Source organism: Bufo bufo, chromosome 2 (assembly GCF_905171765.1).
Source record: "Bufo bufo chromosome 2, aBufBuf1.1, whole genome shotgun sequence".
Taxonomy (NCBI): domain Eukaryota; kingdom Metazoa; phylum Chordata; class Amphibia; order Anura; family Bufonidae; genus Bufo; species Bufo bufo.
The window spans coordinates 349,620,670-349,646,336 of record NC_053390.1 but is presented as its reverse complement, the minus strand read 5'-3'; the positions used below and the strand labels follow the sequence as shown (position 1 = coordinate 349,646,336).

The 25,667-nt window shown below is 41.2% G+C and overlaps 1 protein-coding gene across 1 annotated transcript in view; it reads right to left on the bottom strand.

Annotated features, from left to right (window-relative positions):
• Nucleotides 1–25,667, bottom strand: part of TRPM3 (transient receptor potential cation channel subfamily M member 3) — a 550,448-nt gene that overhangs the window by 135,111 nt on the left and 389,670 nt on the right. The window contains exons 14-17 of the mRNA XM_040419752.1: nt 17,723–17,758; nt 17,432–17,572; nt 13,797–13,826; nt 9,833–10,122 (exon numbers count right to left, since the gene is read on the bottom strand). Of these exons, the coding sequence (XP_040275686.1) occupies nt 9,833–10,122; nt 13,797–13,826; nt 17,432–17,572; nt 17,723–17,758 (497 nt within the window). The remainder of the gene's footprint in view (nt 1–9,832; nt 10,123–13,796; nt 13,827–17,431; nt 17,573–17,722; nt 17,759–25,667) is intronic.

Genomic DNA, 25,667 nt, shown 5'->3' with positions numbered 1-25,667 from the left:
TAACTATAGGCTCATAACATACAAAATGCGGGTCTTAATATATGACCCCTGTAGTGTTCAAATACTTACTGATGATAACATTGTATCTGAATTGTTGCATGAGGGATGTTCCACTGTTTACAGGAGGCCTCTGACATTGGATAATTTGATTTTGCCGAGTACCTAGGGGTACTACAGTTGGTTTGTTATGAAATGTTTTGTAATATTAATGTTATGTCACACTAAATTCTATACACCTTGTACACCAGCAGATGGGGGGTACAGTTGGCATTGTTTGGCTACAGGAATAAGACTTACCACCCTATTCCTCCCCTCTTTGTAGGAATGGGCTGGTCTGACTTTCTGCCAAGGAAGGGGCCATGGGGACCACAGAGATGACTCATCTAGGAGAACATCATTGCCCCAGATAGACTGTAAGGTCCTAGGCCACAGAAGATTTGGCATATTTGAGTCAGCAGAATGATCAAGCAATCAAGCTATCAAGACTCTGCTGCCAGGTGGTTGGAAACACGTTAAGACACCATCACCGCAGTTTAGGACAGGCATAGCTAGAAGCCTGCATCATACAGTGGACACCTACAGCCACAAGTGCCAGAGTAAAGCTGTAAGGAAAGGAATCTAGAGAGAGACTTTGTTAGCTAGCAGATTTCTGAGTGTTATCTTCTACCACATTGCCAGCAACCATACCTCACTATCTCTATGGAGAGAAATTGCAATGTGTACAAACTGCTGCTGCACTCTCCTGGTTCCTTTTATCATCACCTTTTTCACTGCACCGAACCCCACGGAGTGGGGGCCTGAGGTAGGACGTTGTGATACTATAACATCCCATCAGGGCCACTACCACTCCCATCCTCTGCACCTGCTCCTGAGGGGCTCACTGCATATATATCTTTCATGCATAAGTGAAAATTTTTTGTTACCTAATGGATTTTATAAATGTGGTTTACTTGATCTCATGTGGCGCACTTATTATTCATATTATTTCTCAAGTTTAGTTCAATTGTTGAAATTTGCTATGTGGTTGTTGCACTTATGCTATGATTAAGATCGCAGCTGCGATTGAAACACGTAAGAATTAATGCAATGGTTTTGGCAGAATTTATTTTATTTGAAATAAGGCCTGTTTCACACTTGCATTGTTAATTCTGTTATTGAGATCCGGCAGAGGATCTCAAAACGAGAATTAAATGGATCAGTTTTGATTTTGCACATCATGATGCATCTGTTCGGTTAGGATGCAGTTGTGTGAAATCAAAACGGAACAAACCACATCTCTCACTAAATACATTGAACATCAATGGGTCCGTTTTTTAGGCTCCGGTTTGTTCTGTTTCAATGACCGGACACAAAACCGCAGCTTGCAGCAGTATTGTGTCTGGTCACAAAACTGAATGCTGACGAAACGGAAGGCATCCTGATGCATCCTGAACGGATCTCTTTCCATTCTGAATGCATGAGGACTTAATGTTGCCTGATCTCAATACCGGAAAACAACAACACAAGTGTCAAACAGGCCTAAAATAGAAGAAATCTTTTAATAGACCCTTGAGCTGGATTCTTGTTTTGGTCCTTTGGGTCTGTTTGATTTGTACTCTGCATATATATCCTTCTTGCTGTTACATTTGGTATGTTAGGGAATGATATTATGAGATGATGACATTATGTCATTTGGATTGATTGATTGATCAATGTTTTCCCGTGGAGAACTGCTACAAGTGTTGGATGTGTATTATCAAATATTTCTCACTGGATCCTCCATGTTTGCATGTGCTGTTCAATGCTTCTTTTTAGTTCCATTTTTATGTACTTGTCTTTATATGTAATTATTTAACCCTCCTGGCGATTTTCCATTTTTGCATTTAAATTTTTTACGCCCGTAACTCTTTTTCATTTTTTAGTTCACGTATGAGGACTTGTTTTTTGCCGAACAAGTTGTACTTTCTAATGGCACCGTTTAATATTGCATATGATGTAGTGGGAAGCTGGGAAAAAATTCACCAAAGTTTTTTATGGTTTTTTTTTTCTTTTACGACATTCACCATGTGGTAAAACTGACCTGTTCCCTTAAGGGGAGTCTGTCACCCACTCTAAGCGTTTTAGACCACTCAGATTGTGTCATAGAACCATTAAAATAGTGTGTCTGTCCTACATAGAGATCCTGAAAAAAGTACTTTATAAAAGTATGCAAATTAGCTGTTGCAAGTTGCCAGGGGCGTAGTTACGGCCGCAAGTGCCCAGGCCCCTCAGCTATGTGCCCAGATAACCGCTCCCCTTGCAGTCCTCCTCTCCTACTGCATCCTCCTCCTCTGGCTTGGAGTTTCTCGCTAGAGCTGGTCACCACTGGGCCTGCACATGCGCACTGTTAAAATTAGTGCTTCTGCAGGAGCTGTGTGAGGGCTCAGTCTGTAGTTGTTATTGATACCATTTTGGGGTGTGTAAGATGTTTTGATCAGTTTTTTCAAATGTTTGGAGGGAGGTGAGCAATAAAAAAAACGCAAATCGGCCATATTGACTTTTTTTTACGTTATGTCAGTATGGGATACATATTTTTGTTCTATTTTCATAGTACAGGCGTTTTTGAACATATTGATGTCTACGATGTTTATTTATTTTTGTTTTAAAGATTGTACTTTGTGTAAAGTAATATAATTTTATTGATTACTAGCAGAAGGACCCAGCTTTCATCTATTTCATTTAATGTTTGTGTATGTCATTAAAAGATATCGACAGTATCCCCCTTAACAGTGACCTCTACAGCACCCCACCCCTTAAAGGGAATCTGTCACCTATTTTGAGCATATAAAACTGTTAACATAGCAATGTTCAATAAGGTACCTTCATTCCAGCAAGTGTCTTCTTTCTTTTATTCAAGTTTTCATTTATATAAAAAAGTGATTTTTCTGATATGCTAATTAAGCTTCAAGGTGCCCAGAGGGGCGTTATTCCTCTCCTCTAGAGCCCAGTAACGCCCCCCTGCAGTGCCCAGCCCGCCTTTCGTCCAAGCCCAGCACGCCTCCTAAGAAATAAATTTAACAGTGACCTTGACAGCACCCTGACCCCTTAACAGTGACCTCCACAGCAGCCTGCCCCTTTAACAGTCATCTCCACAGCGGCCGCCCCTTCATTAGTGACCTCCACAGTATCCCATCTCCTTAACAGTGATTTCCACAACACCCTGTCCCCTTAACAGTGGCCTCTACAGCAATTTTCCCTTTAACACTGACCTCCCTAGCAGATCGTCCCCTTAACTGTGCCCTCCACAACAGCCTGCCCCTAGGGTGGCCAGAGGCGCAGGGCCTGGACAGACACAGGGATGTTCTTTTGAACTGCTCACTCTCAGACAGCAGCACTGTGATGTCTGAGCATGAGCTGCAGCTAAAAAGTCACCCTCCCTCGATCCCCTGCATCTGACAGAAGTTGATTTTTACCTTCATTTTTTCAATCCCCATCGGCTGCGGAGTGGGATCGGGCGTGGCTTATCGGGACCTGGGGGTGGGGTTTTTAAGTCTGTCTTTTGAGGGTGGCCTGAATGGCCACCCTACCTGCCCCTGAACTGTGACCTTCACAGCACTCTGCTCGCTTAACAGTGTCATCCACAGCGCCCTGATCCTTTAAAGCTGACCTACAGAAGTGAAGAAAAATGGCTGGGTTGTTACAGAAACCTGGTGTAAAACTGTCTGTATGTGGAGACTAAGGGCCTGTGAGCTTCTATTGGCTGATAAAGGTCATGTGACCAGGCTTCTATTGGCTAATGCATTTTTTGGGAATAGCTCACACAGGGATGTCCTTTTGAAAAGCTAACTCTCAGACATCAGCACTGTGTTGTCTGAACGTGAGCTGCAGGGAGAAAGTCACCGTCCCTCCCACCCCTGCAGCTGACAGAAGTGGATTTTAACCTTCATTTTTTCAATCCCCGTTGGTTGCGGAGAGGGAGGGGCGTGGCCTAACCAGATTGGGGGAGTGGCTTGTTGGGACCTGGGGGCAGAGTTTTCAAGTCCATCTTTTGAGGGTGGCCTGAATGGCCACCCTACCTGCCCCCTGAACTGTCACCTCCACAGCACTCTGCTCCCTTAAGAGTATCATCCACAGCTCTCTGCCCCTTTAAAGCTGACCTGCAGCAGTGAAGAAAAATGGCTTGATTGTTATGGAAACCTGGTGTAAAACTGTGTGTATGTGGAGACTAAGGACCTGCGAGGTTCTATTGGCTGATTAGGGACATGTGACCGTGTGTACGGCAGTTGGGATATGAAGAGAAAGCCAATTGTCCCATTACTTTTGGTCCCTTAATAAGTGGGATTCACATATGCAAACTGTTGTAATTCCTACACCGTTCACCTGCTTTGGATGTAAATACCCTCAAATTAAAGCTGACAGTCTGCAGGTAAAGCACATCTTGTTCATTTTATTTCAAATCCATTGTGGTGGTGTATAGAGCCAAATATGTTAGAATTGTGTTGATGTCCCAATATTTATTGACCTGACTGTATACTAATATTAAAATCCTAGAAGACCCCATTAATAAAGTATGATTTATATTTTTCATTTTTTTTTATATTCGGTTATTTTTGGTGGGATAGGTGTGGTTATATATATTTTTTCCGACACAGACATATACAAAGGCGATTGGAGGCCAATAAAGTTGTCACTTCCTCTATTGGTAAAGGAGGATCACTGGTTCCCACTAATGATTTATACTGGTTGCATCAGTTAGAGAAAGAATAATCTCTAGTAATTATTACTTCTTTAGTGGAAATTATCATCATCATCATCATTTACACTAGCTTCAGGATAATGTTTCAGGATAATACAGTATCTCAATGAAAATAAACTTATACCTCAATATTAGCATACCTCAATATTAGCACACTACACTTCCAAGCCCTTTCCACCTCCTGCAGCCTTGATCTGCACATTTTTTATTTATTCCTTTTTTAACCCCCCCCCCCCCCTTTTAAATCCTCCCTACACTCCCTCCCAGTGAGGATGAGTCAGGGCAAGGAAATTTATAATTTCCAATCACCGATCAATTTGTCCTCTATATTTCTTTGTTTATAGAGAACCTTTTAATATTTTTTGATCTTGTTAACCAAATTAAGCCAAATAGTCACATTTGGAATATCCCGTGAAAACCAAACCCGTGTAATCAAAAGTCTTGCCAAAAAGGTTAGCTTTATCAATAGAATCATTTTGTATTTATGATAGTTGACCTTGGCGAGATCCCCCAATATCCAGCTTTCCACCCTAAAAGGAATCACTACCTTCAATTTTTGGGTAATAAAGTCATCAATCGCAGCCCAATATTCTTTTAGTTCAAAACAAGACCAAAAAATATGAGTGAAATCAGCACCTGGTGAATCACACCGTTGACAATTGGATGTGCTCCTCACACCACATTTATTAAGCCACTGGAGTAACATAAATTCTATGTAAAATATTAAATTGAACTAAAACGTGATTAAAGTTATGGGACACTAATCTTAGGTTAGACAATATGTTCTCCCAGTCAACTGGTTGTATAGTTGAACATTCAGCTCCCCTAGCCGTTTGTCCAGGAGAGCATGTGTTATTAAACAGTGCTTTAACTAATAATAGATTATAAAATGGAGCAATCTTAAGCTTGTGACCTGCAATTCCGATTAAATCATTTAGAGGTGTAGAAGTATCTACCTGTAACACAGATTTTTTTTTTAACACTATACAGTGCTGAACGTAACAGAAAATTCCTAAACCAAGATAAATTAATTATATACTCTTTGTGCTAACTCCAAAAATGAAAATATTTCCCCATTCCTCACTACCTGTGCAACATAAAAAATATAATTTTTCTGCCAATACTGATCCCCTACCAATTCATATTAAACCGGTAAATAGCTTCTTTAGCGCAAATCATCATCATCATTTACACTAGCCTAAATGTTTCAGGATACTACAGTATAGTGTAGTGTGCTACAATATAGCACACTATACTTCCAAGCCCTTTCCACCTCCTGCAGCCTTCAAAAACACTCTCAGATCTGCACATTTCTCAAACATGAGTCTGCAAATATCTTGTACCTGCCCTCATTATCTCCTGCCTAGAAAACTTCAACATGATATGGTGCCCCTCCAAATTATCTTCAGCTCTGCTGCTGGTTTGGGTTCTGACTCATTTTAGGGGTTGGTGTGAAGTCTGATCAATTTTAAAGATCTGGAATGTAGTCTGAAATAATTTTAGGGATCTGGTCTTGGATGGGATTAATTTACGGGCTGTTGTGGGGTCTGAATTAAATTTACCGTTGTGGAGTCTTATCTGATTTAGGGTCTAAATGAGTTTAGGGTTCTGGGGTCATGTTTTATTTTGGGGTTGGTCTGAATTAAAGGGAACCTGTCATCAACTTTATGCTGACCTCACTGAGTGCCGCATAAAATACTGGTTTCAGCACTCATGAGCCAAAAGTAAGTGGTTGCTGAGAACCAGCATCATAAGCATTGCAGCACAGGCCTGGAAAAGAGTCAAATCTACTTGAGAAGAGTCATGGTTATTCATATTCTCCTGCACTCTCACCCATCTTCTGATGATTGGCAGTTCTCTCCAAGAGAGAAAGGGAAAAAACTAGGTAGAAGACTGTCAATCATCAGCAGGTGGGCAGGAGAGCAGGAATCCATGAATAACCAGGACTCTTCTCAGATGGCCGTGACTCTTTTCCAGGCCAAGTCTGCAATGATTGTGATGTTGGTTCTCGGCAACCACTTACTTTTAACTTTTAAATGACAGAGTGAGGAAATCAACTCACCTTTCTCTACTTTATGCTGCCGTTAGTATGGGTAGCATAAAGTTGATGGCAGGTTACCTTTAATTTAAGGGTCTAGTCTGGTTTTCTCACTAACAAATAATAAATCTTGATGTTAAAAGTTCTACAAAGTCTGTGAAAAGCTAGCAAGATGACATTCTTACTGTTGGAGTTCAGTATAGACCTTCATGTGACTGCAGAACTTGGTAAGTGAACCATTATTACAATTATTTGAGTATTCCTGCAATAACGGCTCCCATTCATTCATGCCTGTTTGTCTGATATTAGGGATGAAAGCCCAGGGCCAGCAACACTGCAGCAGGGCATTTCTCCTAGCAACCAGGAAGATGACCATTGCATGGGGGATGGGAAAAGGAGTGCAGCAAATGTCAGACAGATTCTGGTGGTAGGGGACAGACAGGGTCATCTGTCGCCGAGACCGTGAATGCCGAACAGTGTGTTGTCTTCCGGGTGCTCGGGTTTGGCATATTGTGGATCGGATTGACAGATTGCTGGGTGGTCCTGGGTCATGTTACACATTGGCACCAATGACAAAGTCAGGGGGAGATGAAAGGTCCTTAAAAATGACCAGGACCTCCAAGGTAGTGTTTTCAGAAATATTACCAGTGCTACAAGCGTCACTAGAGAGACAACGGGAGCTTAGGGAGTTAAATAAGTGGCTCAGAAGCTGGTGCAGGAAGGAAGGGTTTGGGTTCATGGAGAACTGGGCCAACTTCTCTATCGGTTAGAGGCTCTGCAGTAGGGATGGGCTGCATCCTAAATGGGGAGGGTGCAACTGCCCTGGGGGAAAAAATTGAAAATGTATTCCTTTAGATAACAAGTATAAACAGCTACAATTAAACCCCCCCATGGCTTACAGCTACTGTAATAAAGGCAATAAATGACAAAAAAGGGGCATTTAAAAAATACAAATCTGAGGGGTCAGATGTAGCCTTTGAAGTTTGCAAAGGGCTTAACAAAATGTGTAAAAAGGAGATAAAATTTGCAAAAATACAATACGAACAGCAGGTGACAAAAGAGAGCAAAACAAATCCCCAAAAATTCTTTAAATATATAAATGCTTAAAAACCAAAGTCTGACTAGGTAAGTACCCTCTAAATAATGGTAAAGGGGTTAGTCACAGAAGATAAAGTTAGAGTTTAGAGTTACTAAATAGGTTTTTTAGCTCTGTATATACAAAAGAAGAGAAAGGAGCTAATATCTGTTAGTACATCCAGTAATATACTCAATTGGCTAACTGTAGATATGGTCCAAGATAATTTAAATAAGGTAAATGTGAACAAGGCTCCAGGTCCAGATGGATTACACCCAAAAGTTCTTAAAGAGCTCAGTTTAGTCATTGCTGTGCCTCTGTTTATAATTTTTTAAAGATTCTCTACGTACTGGTACAGTGCCAAGTGATTGGCGCAAGGCAAATGTGGTGCCCATATTCAAAAAAGGATCAAGATCCATTACAGGTAATTGTAGACCAGTTAGTTTAACTTCTGTTGTGGGACAATGTTTGAAGGACTCTTAAGGGACTATATACAGGAGTATGTGACCGTAAATAATATCATAAGTGATAACCAACATGGGTTTACCAAGGACAGAAGTTGTCAGACTAACCTGATTTGTTTTTATGAGGAGGTAAGTAGTAGCCTGGACAGAGGGGCGGCTTTGGATGTAGTGTTTCTGGATTTTGCAAAGGCTTTTGATACTGTCCCTCATAGACATTTAATCGGTAAAGTAAGGTCTATAGGCTTGGAAAGTATAGTTTGTAATTGGATTGAAAACTTGAAACCGCAGCATGTACTATTTTTTGCGTTTTTCACGCAACGCTAGCCCCATAGAAGTGAATAAGGCTGCGTGAAAATCGCATCGCATCTGCAAGCAAATGCGGATGCGATGCGTTTTTCACGGATGGTTGCTAAGAGATGTTTGTAAACCTTCAGTTTTTTATCACGCGCGTGAAAAACGCATCAATGTGCATTTCACCCACGCAATAAAAACTGAACTGAACGCAATCGCAGGCAAAACAATCTGTATCGCTCATGTGAAAGATGCCTTATGGTTTTGTGAACAGCCAAATGCAGTTGCTGAGTGATGTCCTCAAAACTTTCATAAAAGTGAAGGGGGAGAGGGCAAATAGGGCCCCAGCCAAGAGCTGGGATCCGCCTCTATTGGACTTTTACGCCATATTCTGGAAAGTCTGAGATAGGAATACCCCTTTAACTGTTCATTTTACAGTTGCAGTTTCATCTTCTGAAACTTCAATACCCTTTTTAGGTCTGTCTGATAGATCATGACATTAAGGAATATATACCCTTTGGCTTTATTAATACATTTTAGTTAAAAAGCTGTGAATCACAGATTGCTCAGTTGTGGTCATTTGGGTCAAATCATTATTCTATGATCTGCATATTAACTGAATTCATAAGGATGAAATACCACACCGCAGTATGCTATTCTGCACAAATGTCTACTTTTTTTTTTTTACATTGTAGTGAATGGGAGATGGATGGAAAATTAAGACAATAAGTTTCTATCCATTAAACATATCCGATTTTTTTTTTACAGATAATGCCTTCAAATCTTTATTTTAAAAAAGAAAGTTTTCACAAAAGTGTACAGTATACGTTTTTGTTTAAAAAAAACGGACACAAATGTATTGGAACATATGCACATCCGTCAAACGTATACGTTAAAAAAATAAATTATAGATACCCACAAAATAACATATGTTTGTGTACTTTTTTTTACTGTATGTCTAAACATATCCACATAACGTATAGAAAAAACGAGGCGTGAACAGCCCAAAAATGCTTCTCAGCCTAGAATTTCTGCTGTGGGTTCTGCTGCGGTTCTGCATTTTGATTAGCCCCATTCAGTCCAGCTCATAAACTGCGGCAAGATAGGGCAGAAAGAGGCAGATTTGAAAGTTTTTCCATGTAGATTCCACTGCGGTTTCCACATTGGAATCAGCATAAAAAAACTTTGTGTGAACTAGCCCTAACAATGCTTCATACAATAATTCTTCACAATGTTACTACAATATAAACCTGGAATTGTGATTCAACTCCTGTGATATGTCGTCAACCATATCATTCTCAGATGCTTCGTGTGCCATGGCTTTGCACAGCTTGCATGCCACTAGGGCTTTGGCCATTGCCTCTTCTCCATGCTGCCAGAAGAACAAAGCCATCTTCTGTCTCTTCATCAGAACCGCCCATACCATCAGCTCATGGAATGGGAAAGGGAAATGATTTATTTCTGGATCATCCAAGTCAATGTCCACCTCTTCTTCTTTCTTCTTGGTAGTGTTCCTTCCTCTTCTCATTGGCATGTCATCCTGTCACAGATATTATGATTAGAATTGCAAGATCATAGTGGAAATGATTCCATTATTTTATGCCAACTCAATAAAGTGCACTCTTAGGATCCATACAGATAGCATAGTCATGTGCCCACAGCCTGCATGGCAACACATGGGAGGAGATTTATCAAAACTGGTGCAAAGGAAAACTAGCTTACGGTAGTTGTCCATAGCAATCAATCAAATTGATCCTTTCATTTTCCAAAGGGGCACTGAAAAATGAAAGGTGGAAGCTAATTGGTTGCTATGGACAACTAAACCAGTTTTCCTTTGTACCAGATTTGATGAATCTGCCTCATAGAGTCCCTATCTGTCTGTTTTTTTTGCAGACCTATATGCACTCTATGTGCTCTGGCATGGTGCTTCTAAGTGTCACTGTAGGTCTGCCTAAAAGTTTCTCCTTGTGGAGACCACCAAATTAGCATAGCCAGTCAATGCTACCTGGGAAATAGACATTGAAATAAGCTCCTACCCAAAAGCTGGTTCTCTAATGCCACCTATTGAAAGACTACTCTATGTCAATGTCTGGCCCCTTAAACAGGCCTTAGAACATGACTTGAAAATATAAGACAAAACCAGAATCTTTTCCATATGAAAAAGATACCCATCATCAGGCAACTCTTTTCGGGTTCTGTAGGGCTGGACATTGTAGGGGAGGGATCCAGTGGGTGGCACTAGAGAGCCAGTTTTTGTCATCTTGGATAAGAGCTTATAGAGGACGTCCCACAAAAAATATTCTGTAGTTCTCAAACCAGCACCTGGATCTGAATACTTTTGTTTTTCTGTAATTGCACATAATTAAACATTTTGTATAACCAAAGTTAAGCCTCATGCAGACGTCCGTGGAACACGGTCCGTGAGATACCGTACTGGCATTGCAGGAGCGCATGGCGTCATAGCAACCAATAACACCGTGCGCTCCTGCAATGCCAGTCTGGTATCTCACGGACCGTGTTCCACGGACGTCTGCATGAGGCTTAATTCAGTAAAATTTATCTGCATAGCGCCACCTGCTCTTTGTTCTTTTTCTTATTTTTTTGTCCTGCTCACTGAGATGGCCGCACATGCTCAGTTTCATCCTTTAACTGTCTCCTGATAGGGAGAGCTGAGACACGCCCCCTTAGCTCCAGCAGAAAAGACACTCCCCTTGAGTTGCCAGCCTGATATAAATCTAACAGATCAATGAATGAGGAGATCTCTGGATCCATGTCAGGTACAGGGCTGCTTCTAGCTTTGTTAGAAAGAGGTTTCTATATACTATATGATGTCTGATTTTCATTTTTTACATTAATCATGGGATAACCCCTTTAATTATATTTCCTAAAAACAGTGCTTTTTGGAGTATAATAGTTTCATAATTTGGAATATACTGAAACAAGCTACTATTTTGGCACATACTGTGATTTTCCAAATGTACAGCCTACTCTATCTATTGGGCATTGTATTCAACTATTTTGTGATCTTCACCAATTTCAGCTAAATTTAGAGATATGCATTATGAACCTGCATTTTAATCTGCATATGGATCAACTAGTGTAGATCCTGTAGCGTGTTCCCTCTATGCAGATTTATAAACTATGGAGATAAATATGGGAGAGGTAAAATACATTCTTTTGTATTTCGTTCTGGCTCTTTATTATTCTTCTCAAGTGAGGAAACACAATAATTCAGCTCTTTGGACAGGTTTATTAAATCTAGAATAATGAAAAGTCCTGTACAGCATGCAATAATTGCTAACTTGGGATAAGCACTTAGGGACATAAATATGGTAGGTACTGCATATAATAAAGCCCCCGCTCTATCTAATCATCAAATAAATCTCCACACCTCTATTTTACACGTATGAACTTCTCAAAGGATTCATTAGGACAATGACAGAAATGTCTTTATACTGCAAAATACACTGCTGAGTAATAATGATTTAAACTCATGGTAGTTATATGCAGGCCTATGTAAGTGGATAGCTGGAGCATGGACATCATTGTATGCCTTCTGATCATTTAATCCCTGGGCTCGATATATTATTAGGCTAGGATTACACAGGACAGTTTAGTGGAATTTTTTTTAATATATTTAAGATAGCACTAGCAAATAAAAGCTAAGTGGGTCATTTATTAAGCTGAAATACGCCTATATTAGGCGTATTTCAAGGGGCAGATTGCGGAACAACAGCTAGTTGTGCCACAATCTGCCACTTCTCCCCGCTTACACCAGGTCTAAAAAAGTGGCCCGTCTCAGTCACCATTTTCTAAGTCTGTTCCAGGTGTTGAAAAAGGGCTAAATGTAAGACAGCTAGGACGCTGTCTTACATTTAGAACTGGCAGAGAATCCACCGACGTTATGAAAAGAACAGCTTAGGGTCTAAAACGCCGGTCTTAATAAATGTGCCCTGAAATATTAGAGATGGGCACAAAGTGTAGGGGTTGTCTCACTTTAACAAATGGCATTTATCATATAGACAAACTTAATACAAGGCACTTACTAATGTATTCTGATTCATTTTTCCATTGCATTATACAATGCTCATATCCAGGGGTTGCGACCACCCTGCAATCCACCAGCAGTGGAAAAAGAGCTGGCCTCTCTGGTGGCCAGGACCATGCATAGGCATGCATGCACAGCAGCTCCAGTCCCGGCCACCTCATATCTGCACTGCAGTGGTGGCCCGTAACCCATTTGTCCATTTTAGTCAGACTTACTACTAACAGGTGTATAGTAGAGCCTACAAATGTGCTATTTTTAAAGGCAAACCTTCCCAGTAGAATAGACTGTCATACTGAAGAGTTCAGTGAAAGAGTAAAAATGTTTAACCGGGCTTTAGTAAGTCATAGTATATCCTCAGGATAGGCCATCACTAGGTGATCGGAGGGGGTCTGTCACCCCGCATCTCTTCTGTTGAACTGTCCGGGTGTAGCTCCATTGCTGGAAGTTGGCACCAGAACTATACAGCTCTGTCAACCCTGTAGTGGGCAGCACTGCTCTCATCGACTTCAACGTTAATAGTTTAAGAGGACCTGTTCTGACCTCTCCTGACTTGTCTCTTTTAGTGCTCACGCACACGACCGGTGTTTTGTGGTCCGCAAATTGTGGTTCTGCAAAACATGGATACCGGCTGTGTCCATTCTAGATTTTGCGGAACGGAATATCTGGCCCATAATAGAACTGTCCTATCCTTGTCAATAATACAGACAATAATAGGACATTGAATGCATTGAATGCACACGGAGGCATTTACATTTTTTTTATGGCCCCATTGAAGTGAATGGTTCCACATATGGGCTTCTAAAAAAGGGACTGACATCGAAAAAAAAAATACATTCGTTTGCATGAGTCTTTAGTAAATAATTGGATTCCCCATGAAATAACAATTCTGGAGCATCTCTGTTTTAGAACTGTGTCTTGTGCCATTCCCCTGTTAGTCAACTGGGTGTTAATATTTGCCTTTTTAAAGCATTGTGTCCCTACACTTTTTACACTGGTTGGACAGTGTGAGAATGTTGTCAATTTATCTATAAATTTCGAAACAGGAATAATAGAGCACAAGATAGGAATCTAAAAAAAGATGCTCCAGAAAGTTTACCATTTAGTATTTTACCACTTTTTTCTTGGTACACCACGTCAATGCAGAAAGCTAAAAGAATGAAACTTACCTCCATTCCTAGTAGCTTCAGGGCTTTTGGCTGTAGGAAACATCAAATAAAACTCGTGAATATAATGCATAGTACCTACAGACAATATAAGTATAGTACAAAATAAATTTCATTAAATTCATATATATTATTTTTATATGTCTTTCCATTTACTAATTGCATGTGACCACTAATAATTTAGGTCACGTGATAAGTAAAAAGCTGATCATAAACGCTATTATGCATAAAAAAAACTAGCAAGAAGATGAAAGGAGGGAGTTGGATGTGTGTAAGAGAGGTCTGCTAAGAGATTGAAAGTGCTCATAAAACATATAAAACAAGGTAATCAGAAGGTGTTAATATGATTTGGGAGTTGGGGAGATTGATATATTGCTGTAAAGGGAGCCAGAAAAATGGGATTTATGTTGTCTTTATGTTTTCTTTATTCCCTTGTGTCCCAAGGGCAAAATGGTTTCTAACAACTGCAAATATGAAATCTGTTTCCCGTAGATATATGTTGCTCTCGCATTATATTCCATTGTCTTTTACAGTTTATAGCTGCTTATTGTTCCAAAGCATAGATGATCTATGGATGGTAGTGATGCTCCAGAATCGCTAAAGGTTCTTATATCAATGTAACCACTTAGCATCATAACTGGAAATCTTGTACTCCAGTTTGAAGTGCTGTACACCATTTGGCTAGAGATAGAAGTTTTGAAATTGGTAACTTTGCAGAAATTAGCCAAGAAATTTGATTTGTTCCAAATTAATTTGTCATGAATCGCTATAAATCAGGTATACCCCGGCCACTGTGCCTTAATGTACGGCCAAATGGAGAGGCCATGCTGCGGGCGGGTTGCGGCCATGCTGCTGTGAAAAACCGCACGGCCAATTAGGCTGCAGATGATTTTCATATAATAAAGAGGACGTCACCGTATAGTCGGTCTTCAGTGTTAATGGCCATGCAGCACCTTTAACCCTTTCTACCCCAGAGGTTTTTTTGTTTTTGCATTTTCGTTTTGCGCTCCCTGCCTTCCCAGAGCCATACCTTTTTTATTTGTCTGTTCACATAGCCATATGAGGGCTTGTTTTTTGCAGGACAAGTTGTACTTTCCAACGCCACCATTTAATATTGCATATGATGTAGTGGTAAGCGGGAAAAACATTCCAAATGGGGTGAATTTGCAAAAAAAAAAGCAATTCCACCACAGTTTTACGGGTTATTTATTTACGAAGTTCAATGTGCGATAAAACTGACCAGCTAATTTTTTCTACAGGTCAGTCGAATCCAGCGATACCTTATATATAGTTTTTCTGATAGTGATAAAATAATAAAAAAGTGGGGAAAAATCTGTTTTATTTTTTTGTCACCATATTTTGACCCCTATAACTTTTTTGTAATTATGTGTACGGAGCTATGTGGGGGCTTATTTTTTGCGGGGCGAGCTGAACTTTTCATTGATACCATTATGGGGTGTGTATGACAATTATTATTTTTTTTAATTAAGTAACCAAAAAATGGCGAATTGGTTATTTTGACGCTTTTTTCCGTTTTGCTGTTTGCTGTATGGGGAATATATTTTTATATTTTTATACTATGGGCGTTTTTGCACATCGCGACACCCATGATGTGTATTTTTTATTTTTATTTTTATTTTGAGAAAAGGGGGTTGATTTGAATTTGTATTTTTTAAATAAAAAATTTATTTTTTATTTTTAAAACCCTTAATTTTTTATTTGAAACTTTTTTTTATAGTTCCCATAGGGAACTATAACAAGCGGTGTTGCACGCGCTCAGATGCTGTGGTCAGGATTGACCACGGAATCTAAGGGGTTAAATGTTCGCGATCTGCATTACTGCCAGTTATGGATATTAGCCGCGGGTGGCTGCTATAAGAAACAGCAGGCCACCCGCAGCTATGGCACCCGCTCCACTCAGGAGCGGGTGCCATCTTTAAAAACCCAGCCAGTGCTGTACTAGTACGGCGCTAGTCGGGAAAGGGTTAATGCACCTTTAAACAGGGATTGTTGCTGGTATGAGGTTTGGCTGATTAGGTGGGGGTACAATATGCATATTATTGCTGTTCTGGCCTGCAATCTCCTGCAGGTTATTTGACAGTAAACACAGAATATTAAGCAGCTCTGGCATACCCACTTCTCCAACCCCAGTGCTCTCCTGCCCTACAGGTGGGAGCCCTTCTGCCATCTGCTTTTTCTCCTTTTCCACATGATCTAATATTAATGAGAATATGTCATCAGGAACATCCAGCTCCTCCTCTCTCTGCATCTTGCTGACTTTTCTAGGACACGGAGACTTTGAAGGATGATTTAAAAGAAGTAAAGCCAGCAAAAGATGGGGATGGTCTTCATTAAGACCAGGCCCCCTAAGGGGTGCAGACTGGATGGTGTTGGTTGGCACACTTGCACTAGAATAATAAAGTCCTCCATCTTGCTGGTATTTACATTTACGGCTGATGTAAGAATAAGTAAATGTAGGAATAAATAAAAGTGATGCATAATAAGTCTCCCTGCATTCTCGTCTCCAATATTGCGAATCAAAGTTTTCCTAAACATTGGACCGAATTCCGCTTCAAATGCTTCACTCAACTCTATATTTGGAAATAATTCATTACACTAATTGGTGTGGGTGGGTGTTGCATTCGGTAGAAATCCCAGCTAACTGTGATGGCAAATGGGCGCATGATTTTGAATGTAATAACTTGCATCTAAGCCCCACCATAGATGTATATGTTCAATGAATGGAAATAAACTTATTACAAGGACTGATGTGCCAATTGTGAGAACTACTAGAGTAAAGAAAGAATGGAGAAGTTGTTCATAGCTAACGATCAGATTCCGACTCTCAGGTTTCAGAAGACTTTTGGAACATAAAAGCAGTAAAGTAATTCATTGGTAGATGCAAACTATCCACGTTTCTCTTAAACTCACTTTGTTTTTAGCAAGTTTTGTATCTAAAAATATCAAGACCTAAAGTTTAATATTTTTATATAGTGTAGGTCCCTAAAACTCAAGAGAGCTTCTCAGCAGCTCTCACTGTACCAAAAAACATGTCCAAAAGAATCTTGAGCTCTTTCCACATCTGAACAGACTGGTAGATTACCAGAGAAGAAACTGGGCAAGACTAGCGCTACTACTGCCTGATCAGTGTTAAAGGTGTTTTCTAAGATTGTAATATTGATAACGTATCCATTTATACGCCGCTGCGTTCTGGCACAACTCTTTACATTGGATAGTGATTGTGAAGAGCTGATTGGTGGAGGACCTAAGGATAGGTCATCAGCATTACCGTCCAAGAAAACCGATTTCATATACTTAGTAATTGTGAACTCACTGGTTATTTTTGATAAGCATCATGATTTCAAGTAAGAATTCATGGTCAGAAGAAAGAGAAAGAAAATAATAAAAAATGTAAAAAAAAAAAATGTGAGAAGAGAAAATTATATGACCTTAGTGTGTCATACACAAACTTTCAGGCAAATAGAGCACTTTTGATTTAGGTAGAGTCAATTTGGAATCTAATCGATCAACCGATTTACTGAATCGAACCTGAATTAAATTTTGAGTGATTAGCTCATCTCTACTCTTAAAATGATAGAGCCCATGTATGTACAAATATAACAAGACTATTAACTTACTCTTTTTGGGCTAAATAAATTATGATACAGAGTTCGAAATCTTTTCCTGGTGTAGTTACAACGGTACGCTCCTCCCATTAGATACTCAATAACAAGACCGATGTCAATCAAGCTTATCCTGTAGTCTGGAGGTAGATTTCCCTGTGAAGAAGGCATACACAGAAATGGAGGAGTACACACACACAAACAGGAGGTAATAGAGAGACAACAACAAAGTATTGCACTAGAAATCAAAGTAAATGAACTGAAATGTATGGAAAGAAATGAAGTATATTAGGCTATGTAATTCACCTTAAAATAGATCCAACCGAAACCTGGATATTCTCGCTTGGAAAGAAGACATAAATGATATAAGAACATGCAGCAATTCATGAACATTATAGATTGTTTACAACTTTAACCCCGATGCTTAGCACTGCTCGTAACAAGTCTCCCTGGAGACTGTAGTGTCTCTGTGATGATAAAGGTCACAATACATTATTCATCAGGTATTAAATATGTAATATTAAAATATCATTTTTCACAGATGTGTTTTCTATCTCGATATGAATTATTCTATTTATTTTGAATGTGGGTTTAACTACAATCTGCACATCAGCCGTCCCTTCTATTCATAGCTTTAGCGTAGCCCACCAAGGCACATTGCAAATGCATGAGATACATTGCAAAATGTACTCTTCTTTGCCAGAAAAGTTTTTAGGGTACTTTCACACTTGCGGCAGAGGATTTCGTCAGGCAGTTCCATCGCCGGAACTGCCTGCGGGATCCGTCAAAACGTATGCAAACTGATGGCATTTGTCAGACGGTTAAGGATCGTGATCCGATCTGTTACAACTGCATTTTTGCCGGATCTGTCTCTCCGAAAAACGGATCTGGCATTTATTTTTTTTCGCAAGAAAATTTTGACTAAAACCTTCAGAATCACAGGTGCATATCCATGAAGCGAACATAATTGCAAAAAACAAAATGGCTGCACACCGTTATATATACAAACAATAGAGCTAAGAAATGGGGGTCATTCTAGATAAAAGTGGTACAATACCAACTATAAATGAGTATAAATGAATAATGGAAGCTCTTAGCGCACATACGCGTCGGGCCCATCTACCAGGCGTCAAGGTACCTTGACGCCTGGTAGATGGGCTTGACACGTATGTGCGCTAAGAGCTTCCATTATTCATTTATACTCATTTATAGTCGGTATTGTACCACTTTTATCTAGAATGACCCCCATTTCTTAGCTCTATTGTTTGTATATATAACGGTGTGCAGCCATTTCGTTTTTTATCATTTATTTATTTTCCACATTTGAGCAGACCGCAAAAATTGATCCGTTTTGCCGAAACACTCGGGGCCGGATCCGGCATTAATGCATTCCAATGGGAAAAAATGCTGGATCCGGCATTCCGGCAAGTGTTCCGGAATTTTGGACGGAGATAAAACCGCAACATGCTGAAAAGACTGAACTGAAGACATCCTGATGCATCCTGAACGGATTGCTCTCCATTCAGAGTGCATTAGGATAAAACTGATGAGTTCTTTTCCGGTATTGAGCCCCTAGGACGGAACTCAATGCCGGAAAAGAATAACGCTAGTGTGAAAGTACCCTAACAATAGGACGTGTCTTGTACAACAAGTTCCTAATATATTGCATGTTAATATTGACCCCATTACGCTCCAGATTTTTCATATTTTTTTCATTCCCATGTTCAAAGAGCCATAACATTTTTATTTTTCCGTTGACATAGCTGTATGAAGGTGTGTCTATTGTGTTATCATTATATATACATATTATCATATATAACGTATTGTTATACCAAAAGAAACAGATTGCTAACACGGCTCTCACCTGCTCCTTCTCTGCTATGAGCACGGAAAATAAACCGCACTTGGATGCGGGTAACTTGAAGTCCAAAACAGAAAACGAACATCCAGCTGAATTTTGCAAAGGTGCTAATAAAGTATCGCTGAACCTTTGCAAAATTCAGCTGGATGTTCGTTTTCTGTTTTGGACTTCAACATATTGTTAGTAGGGTTGAGCGAACCCGAACTGTAAAGTTCGAGTTCGTACCGAACTTTACGGTGTTCGGCACCCGAACCCAAACCCGAACATTTCAGTAAAAGTTCGGGGTCGGTGTTCGGGTAATATTAATATACCATCGGTTCTGAGTTTTCTCCAATCCGATGGTATATTTTAACTTGAAGCGTCCCCATCACCATGGGAACGCCTCTATGTTAGAATATACCATCGGATTTGAGTTAGATCGTGAAAACTCAGATCCGACAGTATATTCTAACACAGAGGCGTTCCCATAGTGATGGGGACGCTTCAAGTTAGAATATACTGAGAACTGTGGACATACTGGCCTCCTGCTGCCTGGCAGCACCTGATCTCTTACAGGGGGCTGTGATCTGCACAATTAACCCCTCAGGTGCCGCACCTGAGGGGTTAATTGTGCGGATCACAGCACCCTGTCAGAGGTCCCGCCCCCCCACTATTATAATCATTCATGGGCAGTGCGCCCTAACCCCCCCTCACCAGTATTACAATCATTGGTGGCCAGTGCGGATCCCCCCCTCCGTATTAAACATTATTGCTGGCAGTGCGCTGACAATCCCTCCCCCGCGTATTAATCATTGCTGGCAGTGCGCCCTCAATCCCCCCTCCCTCCCCAGTATAAATCATTGCTGGCAGTGCGCCCCCCCATCATTGGTGGCAGCGGCAGTTCCGATCGGAGTCCCAGCAGTGTAATGCTGGCGCTCCGATCGGTTACCATGGCAACCAGGACGCTACTGAAGTCCTGGCTGCCATGGTCAGTTAGTCAGCATTGTACTTACCTGCGCTGGGGCTGCCGGGCGCTCCTTCTTCTCAAACTCACAGGTCTGTGTGGCGCATTGCTATAAGCATACACCGCACAGACCATGGTAACCGATCGGAGCCCCAGCATTACACTGCTGGGACTCTGATCGGAACTGCCGCTGCCACCAATGATGGGGGGGTGGCGCACTGCCAGCAATGATTAATACTGGGGAGAGAGGGGGGATTGAGGGCGCACTGCCAGCAATGATTAATACTGGGGAGGGAGGGGGGATTGAGGGCGCACTGCCAGCAATGATTAATACGGGGGGGATGGATTGTCAGCGCACTGCCAGCAATAATGTTTAATACGGAGGGGGGGGATCCGCACTGGCCACCAATGATTGTAATACTTGTGAGGGGGGGTTAGGGCGCACTGCCCATGAATGATTTTAATAGTGGGGGGGGCGCACTGCTGCCCGGCGGCACCCGACCTCTGACAGATGCACCTGAGGGGTTAATTGTGCGGATCACAGCCCCCTGTATAAGATCAGGTGCTGCCAGGCAGCAGGGGGCTGTTATGTCCACAGTTCTCAGTATATTCTAACTTGAAGCGTCCCCATCACTATGGGAACGCCTCTGTGTTAGAATATACTGTCGGATCTGAGTTTTCACGATCTAACTGAACCCGAACCCGAACTTTTACTGAAATGTTCGGGTTCGGGTGACGAACACCGTAATGTTCGGTACGAACCCGAATTTTACAATTCGGGTTCGCTCAACCCTACCATTGATTTCTTTTTCATTTTTTGGGGGAGGCAAGATTTTTGCATTTGACATTGTGATTTTTTTTGTTATGGCATTCCCCCTTAGGCTCAAATAACATGATATCGTAATATTTTTGACATTTATGAACATGTCGGTACCAATTATGTTTATTTTTTTTATTGGAGTACTGGGAGCACTAGTGCAATAGATGTAGGTCTGGAGGTCTTCACTACGCCTCTAGCTCCCATGACAACTGTTTGGCAACTTGCGATTGTGTTCTGTCATAGGGGGCAATTGGGAGACAAATGGAGCCCTCTCCCTCTGTTTAACCTTTCAAGGATTAGGATTATCTTTTGGTTATTTTGGTGACCAAATATTAGCTTGCAGTAGATGAGAAACTTCTTGTACAGCACTTAATCCTATAAAGAACCAAAATATATTTGAAAGGTCCTGAAGGTTCTTTCCTGTATAAGAACTTCTGACATAGTCAGCAATTGGGGTTGATGTCCAAGTAGAATCACGCCCACTGTTGATCTCCACTTTAAAGAAAGCTTTTACATTGAAAATGTTGTATAGTATGCAGGCAGCATGTTGTACTAGACAAATGGAGCTCTATAACATGCGCTGTATACAATCCCTGCTCACTGTGAACTTATGAGTCTGGTAGACTCCTTGTATGAGCATGCTCAGGGGCATACTCATAGGGCCACATAGCAAAAGTTAGTATGAGCCCCCCATCCCACTTAATTTGTCAGTATATGTGCATTAAACACTCCCAGGCTATGCAGAATGCAAAGCACAATGCCCTAGATATCTGATGAATTAATTATTAATTTAATTAAAAAATCATAATAAAAAGAAGCTGCCCTTTGCTTCACCCACTTTATCCAACTTCCATGTGCAAAATGAACTTCAAAAATATGTTGTGGCAATTAATCGCTGCTATCCCGTCACATAATATATTACAAAACTGACTGCCTGTAGCCACCACTACGGGGAGCTCAGTGCCTAGGAATTTATGAAGTTTGTTAGGTCTGTGGTCCATGCCCGCCGCCCCCTGCTGACCCCTGTGGGCGTGGACAATGCACCACTCACCATGCCATCCAGTATCCTGGTTGCTGCTGTCCTCTCCATGCTGCTTCCTCCTGCTCTTCTTAATCGGCCAGTGTGCACACTCCCAAATCCTTCCCCAGCTAAAGTCTGAAGGTCCCTGGGTATTTAAGGCACTCTCCCGGGGCAGCAGGTGCCTGAGCTTTAGGTTCCCTGGTGTCCAGCAAAGGTGCTTTATAGTCTAGTGTTATTTTGATTTAACTGTGCTTATCCTGTGCTATTTCCTGCCTGTGTTCCTATTGTGCTCCAAGTTCTGTTTCCATCCTGCCTGTGTGCTCATACACTTTAAAGTCTAAATTATTTTCAGTTTGTGTTTAAGTTAACCCATTCTGTCTTCTCTGTCAGTGCTCCAGTCAAATTCCCAGCATGCCTGCTTTTATGTGCCTCACTACTACCCGCCTGCAAGTCTTCCCTCTGTCTATGTTAACTGTGCACTGTCTGTATCTCTAAACCCAGCATTCAAACCTTGGTGCCTGTTCAGACTGTACCTGTGGTTTTCCCAACTACAATGGGACGATCACAGAAGGTAGTGGTCTGGTTGCTAACCCGCAATGAAGTCCAGATCCCTGTAAATGGGTTTAACTGTGAATTCAGAGGAAGTGCCAGAATAGAGCCATTAGGTTTAGCCCAAAGCCTAACCAGTTAGTTGGCACAGTGGGTTCACACTTGCTGATCTGTCAGACAGTTACTGTAATAATCTCTTTGCAATGAGCTCCCCATAGTTGCAGCTGCAAAAAATGTCAGGAAGAGAGGTTGAGCCCTGGGTACACCCCTCCCCCCCCTCCCCCGGGCTCTTTAGAAGTTCCATGGTCTGCCTCCATTGAAGGTACACCACTGACCATGATAATCAAAATGATATATCTATCTGCCAAGCTGATCCTGCTCTGTAACATGCTGCCTGCAGTAGCACTAAAACATGTCCAGCTTGGAGGGTGTTTGGGGTCATATATCCTGGACCCCACTCATGACCACATGTCAAATTTACAGTAAATATCAGAAATCAGCATAATGGGAAAACTCCTTTAATGAGTATATGGCCTGACAGCAAAGTAATTTAACTATGTTATGAACTCAAGAGCATTTTTCATTTTGCATTGTTGTCAACATGTCCTGGGAGGTTTAGGCCCAACCTGAATTGCCCAGCAAATCCCAAAGATCCCTGTATAAGGCCCAGATTAAACCACCCACTTTGGTGTAAATTAAACCAACCTCTGCCCTCTTCCTCATACCAGCTATGAATAATGAAATAATACTCCCATTATATATAGTCATTGTAAACTACAGCGTAATGTGACTGCCACTGGCACATGTCAGGATTAATGTCACTAGGTCTTCATCATTCACATTCAGTCTGCAGTTAGAATTAGGCTCTAGCTTACCTTTCCACTATGAATCTTCAGTTGGGCCATAGAGTGCGTATCCTGACCACAGAGAATCTATTGCAAAATGGCTCAAAATCCTTTTGTGGTTTGTGTTACTGACACGAGACAATATCACAACCACAACTATGAAAAGGGGAGCATCCACAGTACTGGACGACTTACGTTATGGACAGAAACAAACATGATCCAGGAGGTGGAGTTGAACTTGCAATACGCACTGCGTTTCAACTATTGGTTCGGACAAGGTATTAATAATGCTATCAGATATGTTTCTTCAACATATCTGTCACATGTGGACAAGATCTTATGACAGAGGGCACAAGAAAGAAATGTACAAATAATCCAAAGAGCATTTAGGGAAGGTTCACATGGAGTTTTCTGAAGGGAATGCTGAGGCAGATTTCCATTCAAGTTTTTCAGCCAAAGCCAGAAGTGGATTCAGCAGAAAGAAGTATAAGTCCACCCTGTATATTTTTGATTCCTTTTGAATCCACTTCTGGCTTTGGCAGAAAAACCTGAAGGAAAATCTGCTTCAAAACCTCCTCCAAAAAACTGTGTGTGAACCTACCCTTAGGGGACAAACTCAGTCAATAAGACTTGTGAAACTGGAGCAGGGTACATTAAGTGTCAGGATTTTCCTAATTATATGACATCTTGTTTGAAATGGGGGTTGGCAACAATGATGTTTGGTATTGGGTGAGCAATTCGAATCCCACGAAGTGGAATTCAATCCGAATTTCAGGATAAATTTGATTCGCCTCGAAGCCGAATTTCCTTGTGCTTCGTGTTAGCGAATCGTTTTAACCTGAAATAGTGTAAAAAACTAAAATAATCATACTTACCTCTTCCATTTGCTCACGACGGGCCGCCAGCCGCCATCTTGATTGAAGATCTTGGCCGAAATCCTGTGCGGCCGACGTAATGACGTACGGTAATCTTGCGCCGCGCGAGACTTCGCTCCAGATCTTCAAGCAAGACGGCGGTGGCCAGCCCGTCGCGAGCAAATGGAGGCGGTAAGTTTGATTTAAAAAAAAATTTATGTTAAATTCACACTGTTTTTACACTCGATCATGTATGAACGCGGCATCTGAGGGGTACAATGATGGGGGGCGGCGCTATCGCAGCTCCCGTGTCATTGCACCCACTACTGTAATTCGTCACAAAGCAAATTTTGTTATAAAATTCGGTGAATCAGCTGAATTGAACTTTTCATAAATACGCTCATCTCTAGTTGCCATCCTATTGGATACTATCTTTAGGCACTATTAAGCTTCTAGGCAGTTCCTCTGATACAGTGCCTTGCAAAAGTATTCACAACCTGGAATTAACATGGATTGTTTGAGGATTTGCATCATGTAATTTACAGAACATTCCCACAACTTTGAAGATTTATTTTATTTTATTGTGAAGCAAACAACAAATAGGACAAAATAACAGAAAAAGTCAATGTGCATAACTATTCACCCCCATAAAGTCAATACTCTGTAGAGCCACATTTTGCGGCAATCACAACTCCAAGTCGCTTTGGATAAGTCTCTAAGCTTGCCACATCTTACCATTGGGATTTTTGCCCATTCCTCCTAGCAAAACTGCTCCAGCTCCTTTAAGTTGGATGGTCTGCGCTTGTGAACAGCAATCTTTAAGTCTGACCACAGATTTTCTATTGGATTGAGATCTGGGCTTTGACTAGGCCATTCCAACACATTTACATGTTTCCCCTTAAACCACTCAAGTGTTGCTTTAGCAGTGTGTTTGGGGTCATTGTCCTGCTGGAAGGTGAACCTCCGTCCTAGCCTCAAATCACGCACAGAGTGGTACAGGTTTTGCTCAAGAATATCCCTGTATTTAGCACCATCCATCTTTCCCTCAACTCTGACCAGTTTCCCGGTCCCGGCTGCTGAAAACATCCCCACAGCATGATGCTGCCACCACCATGTTTCACTGTGGGGATGGTGTTCTTTGGATGATGTGATGTGTTGGGTTTGCGCCAGACATAACGTTTTCTTTGATGGCCGAAAAGTTCAATTTTATTGTCATCAGACCAGAGCACCTTCCTCATACATTTTGTGAGTCTCCCACATGTCTTTTCGCAAACTCACAACGTGCCTTTTTGTTTTTTGCTGAAAGTAATGGCTTTCTTCTGGCCACTCTGCCATAAAGCCCAACTCTATGGAGCGTA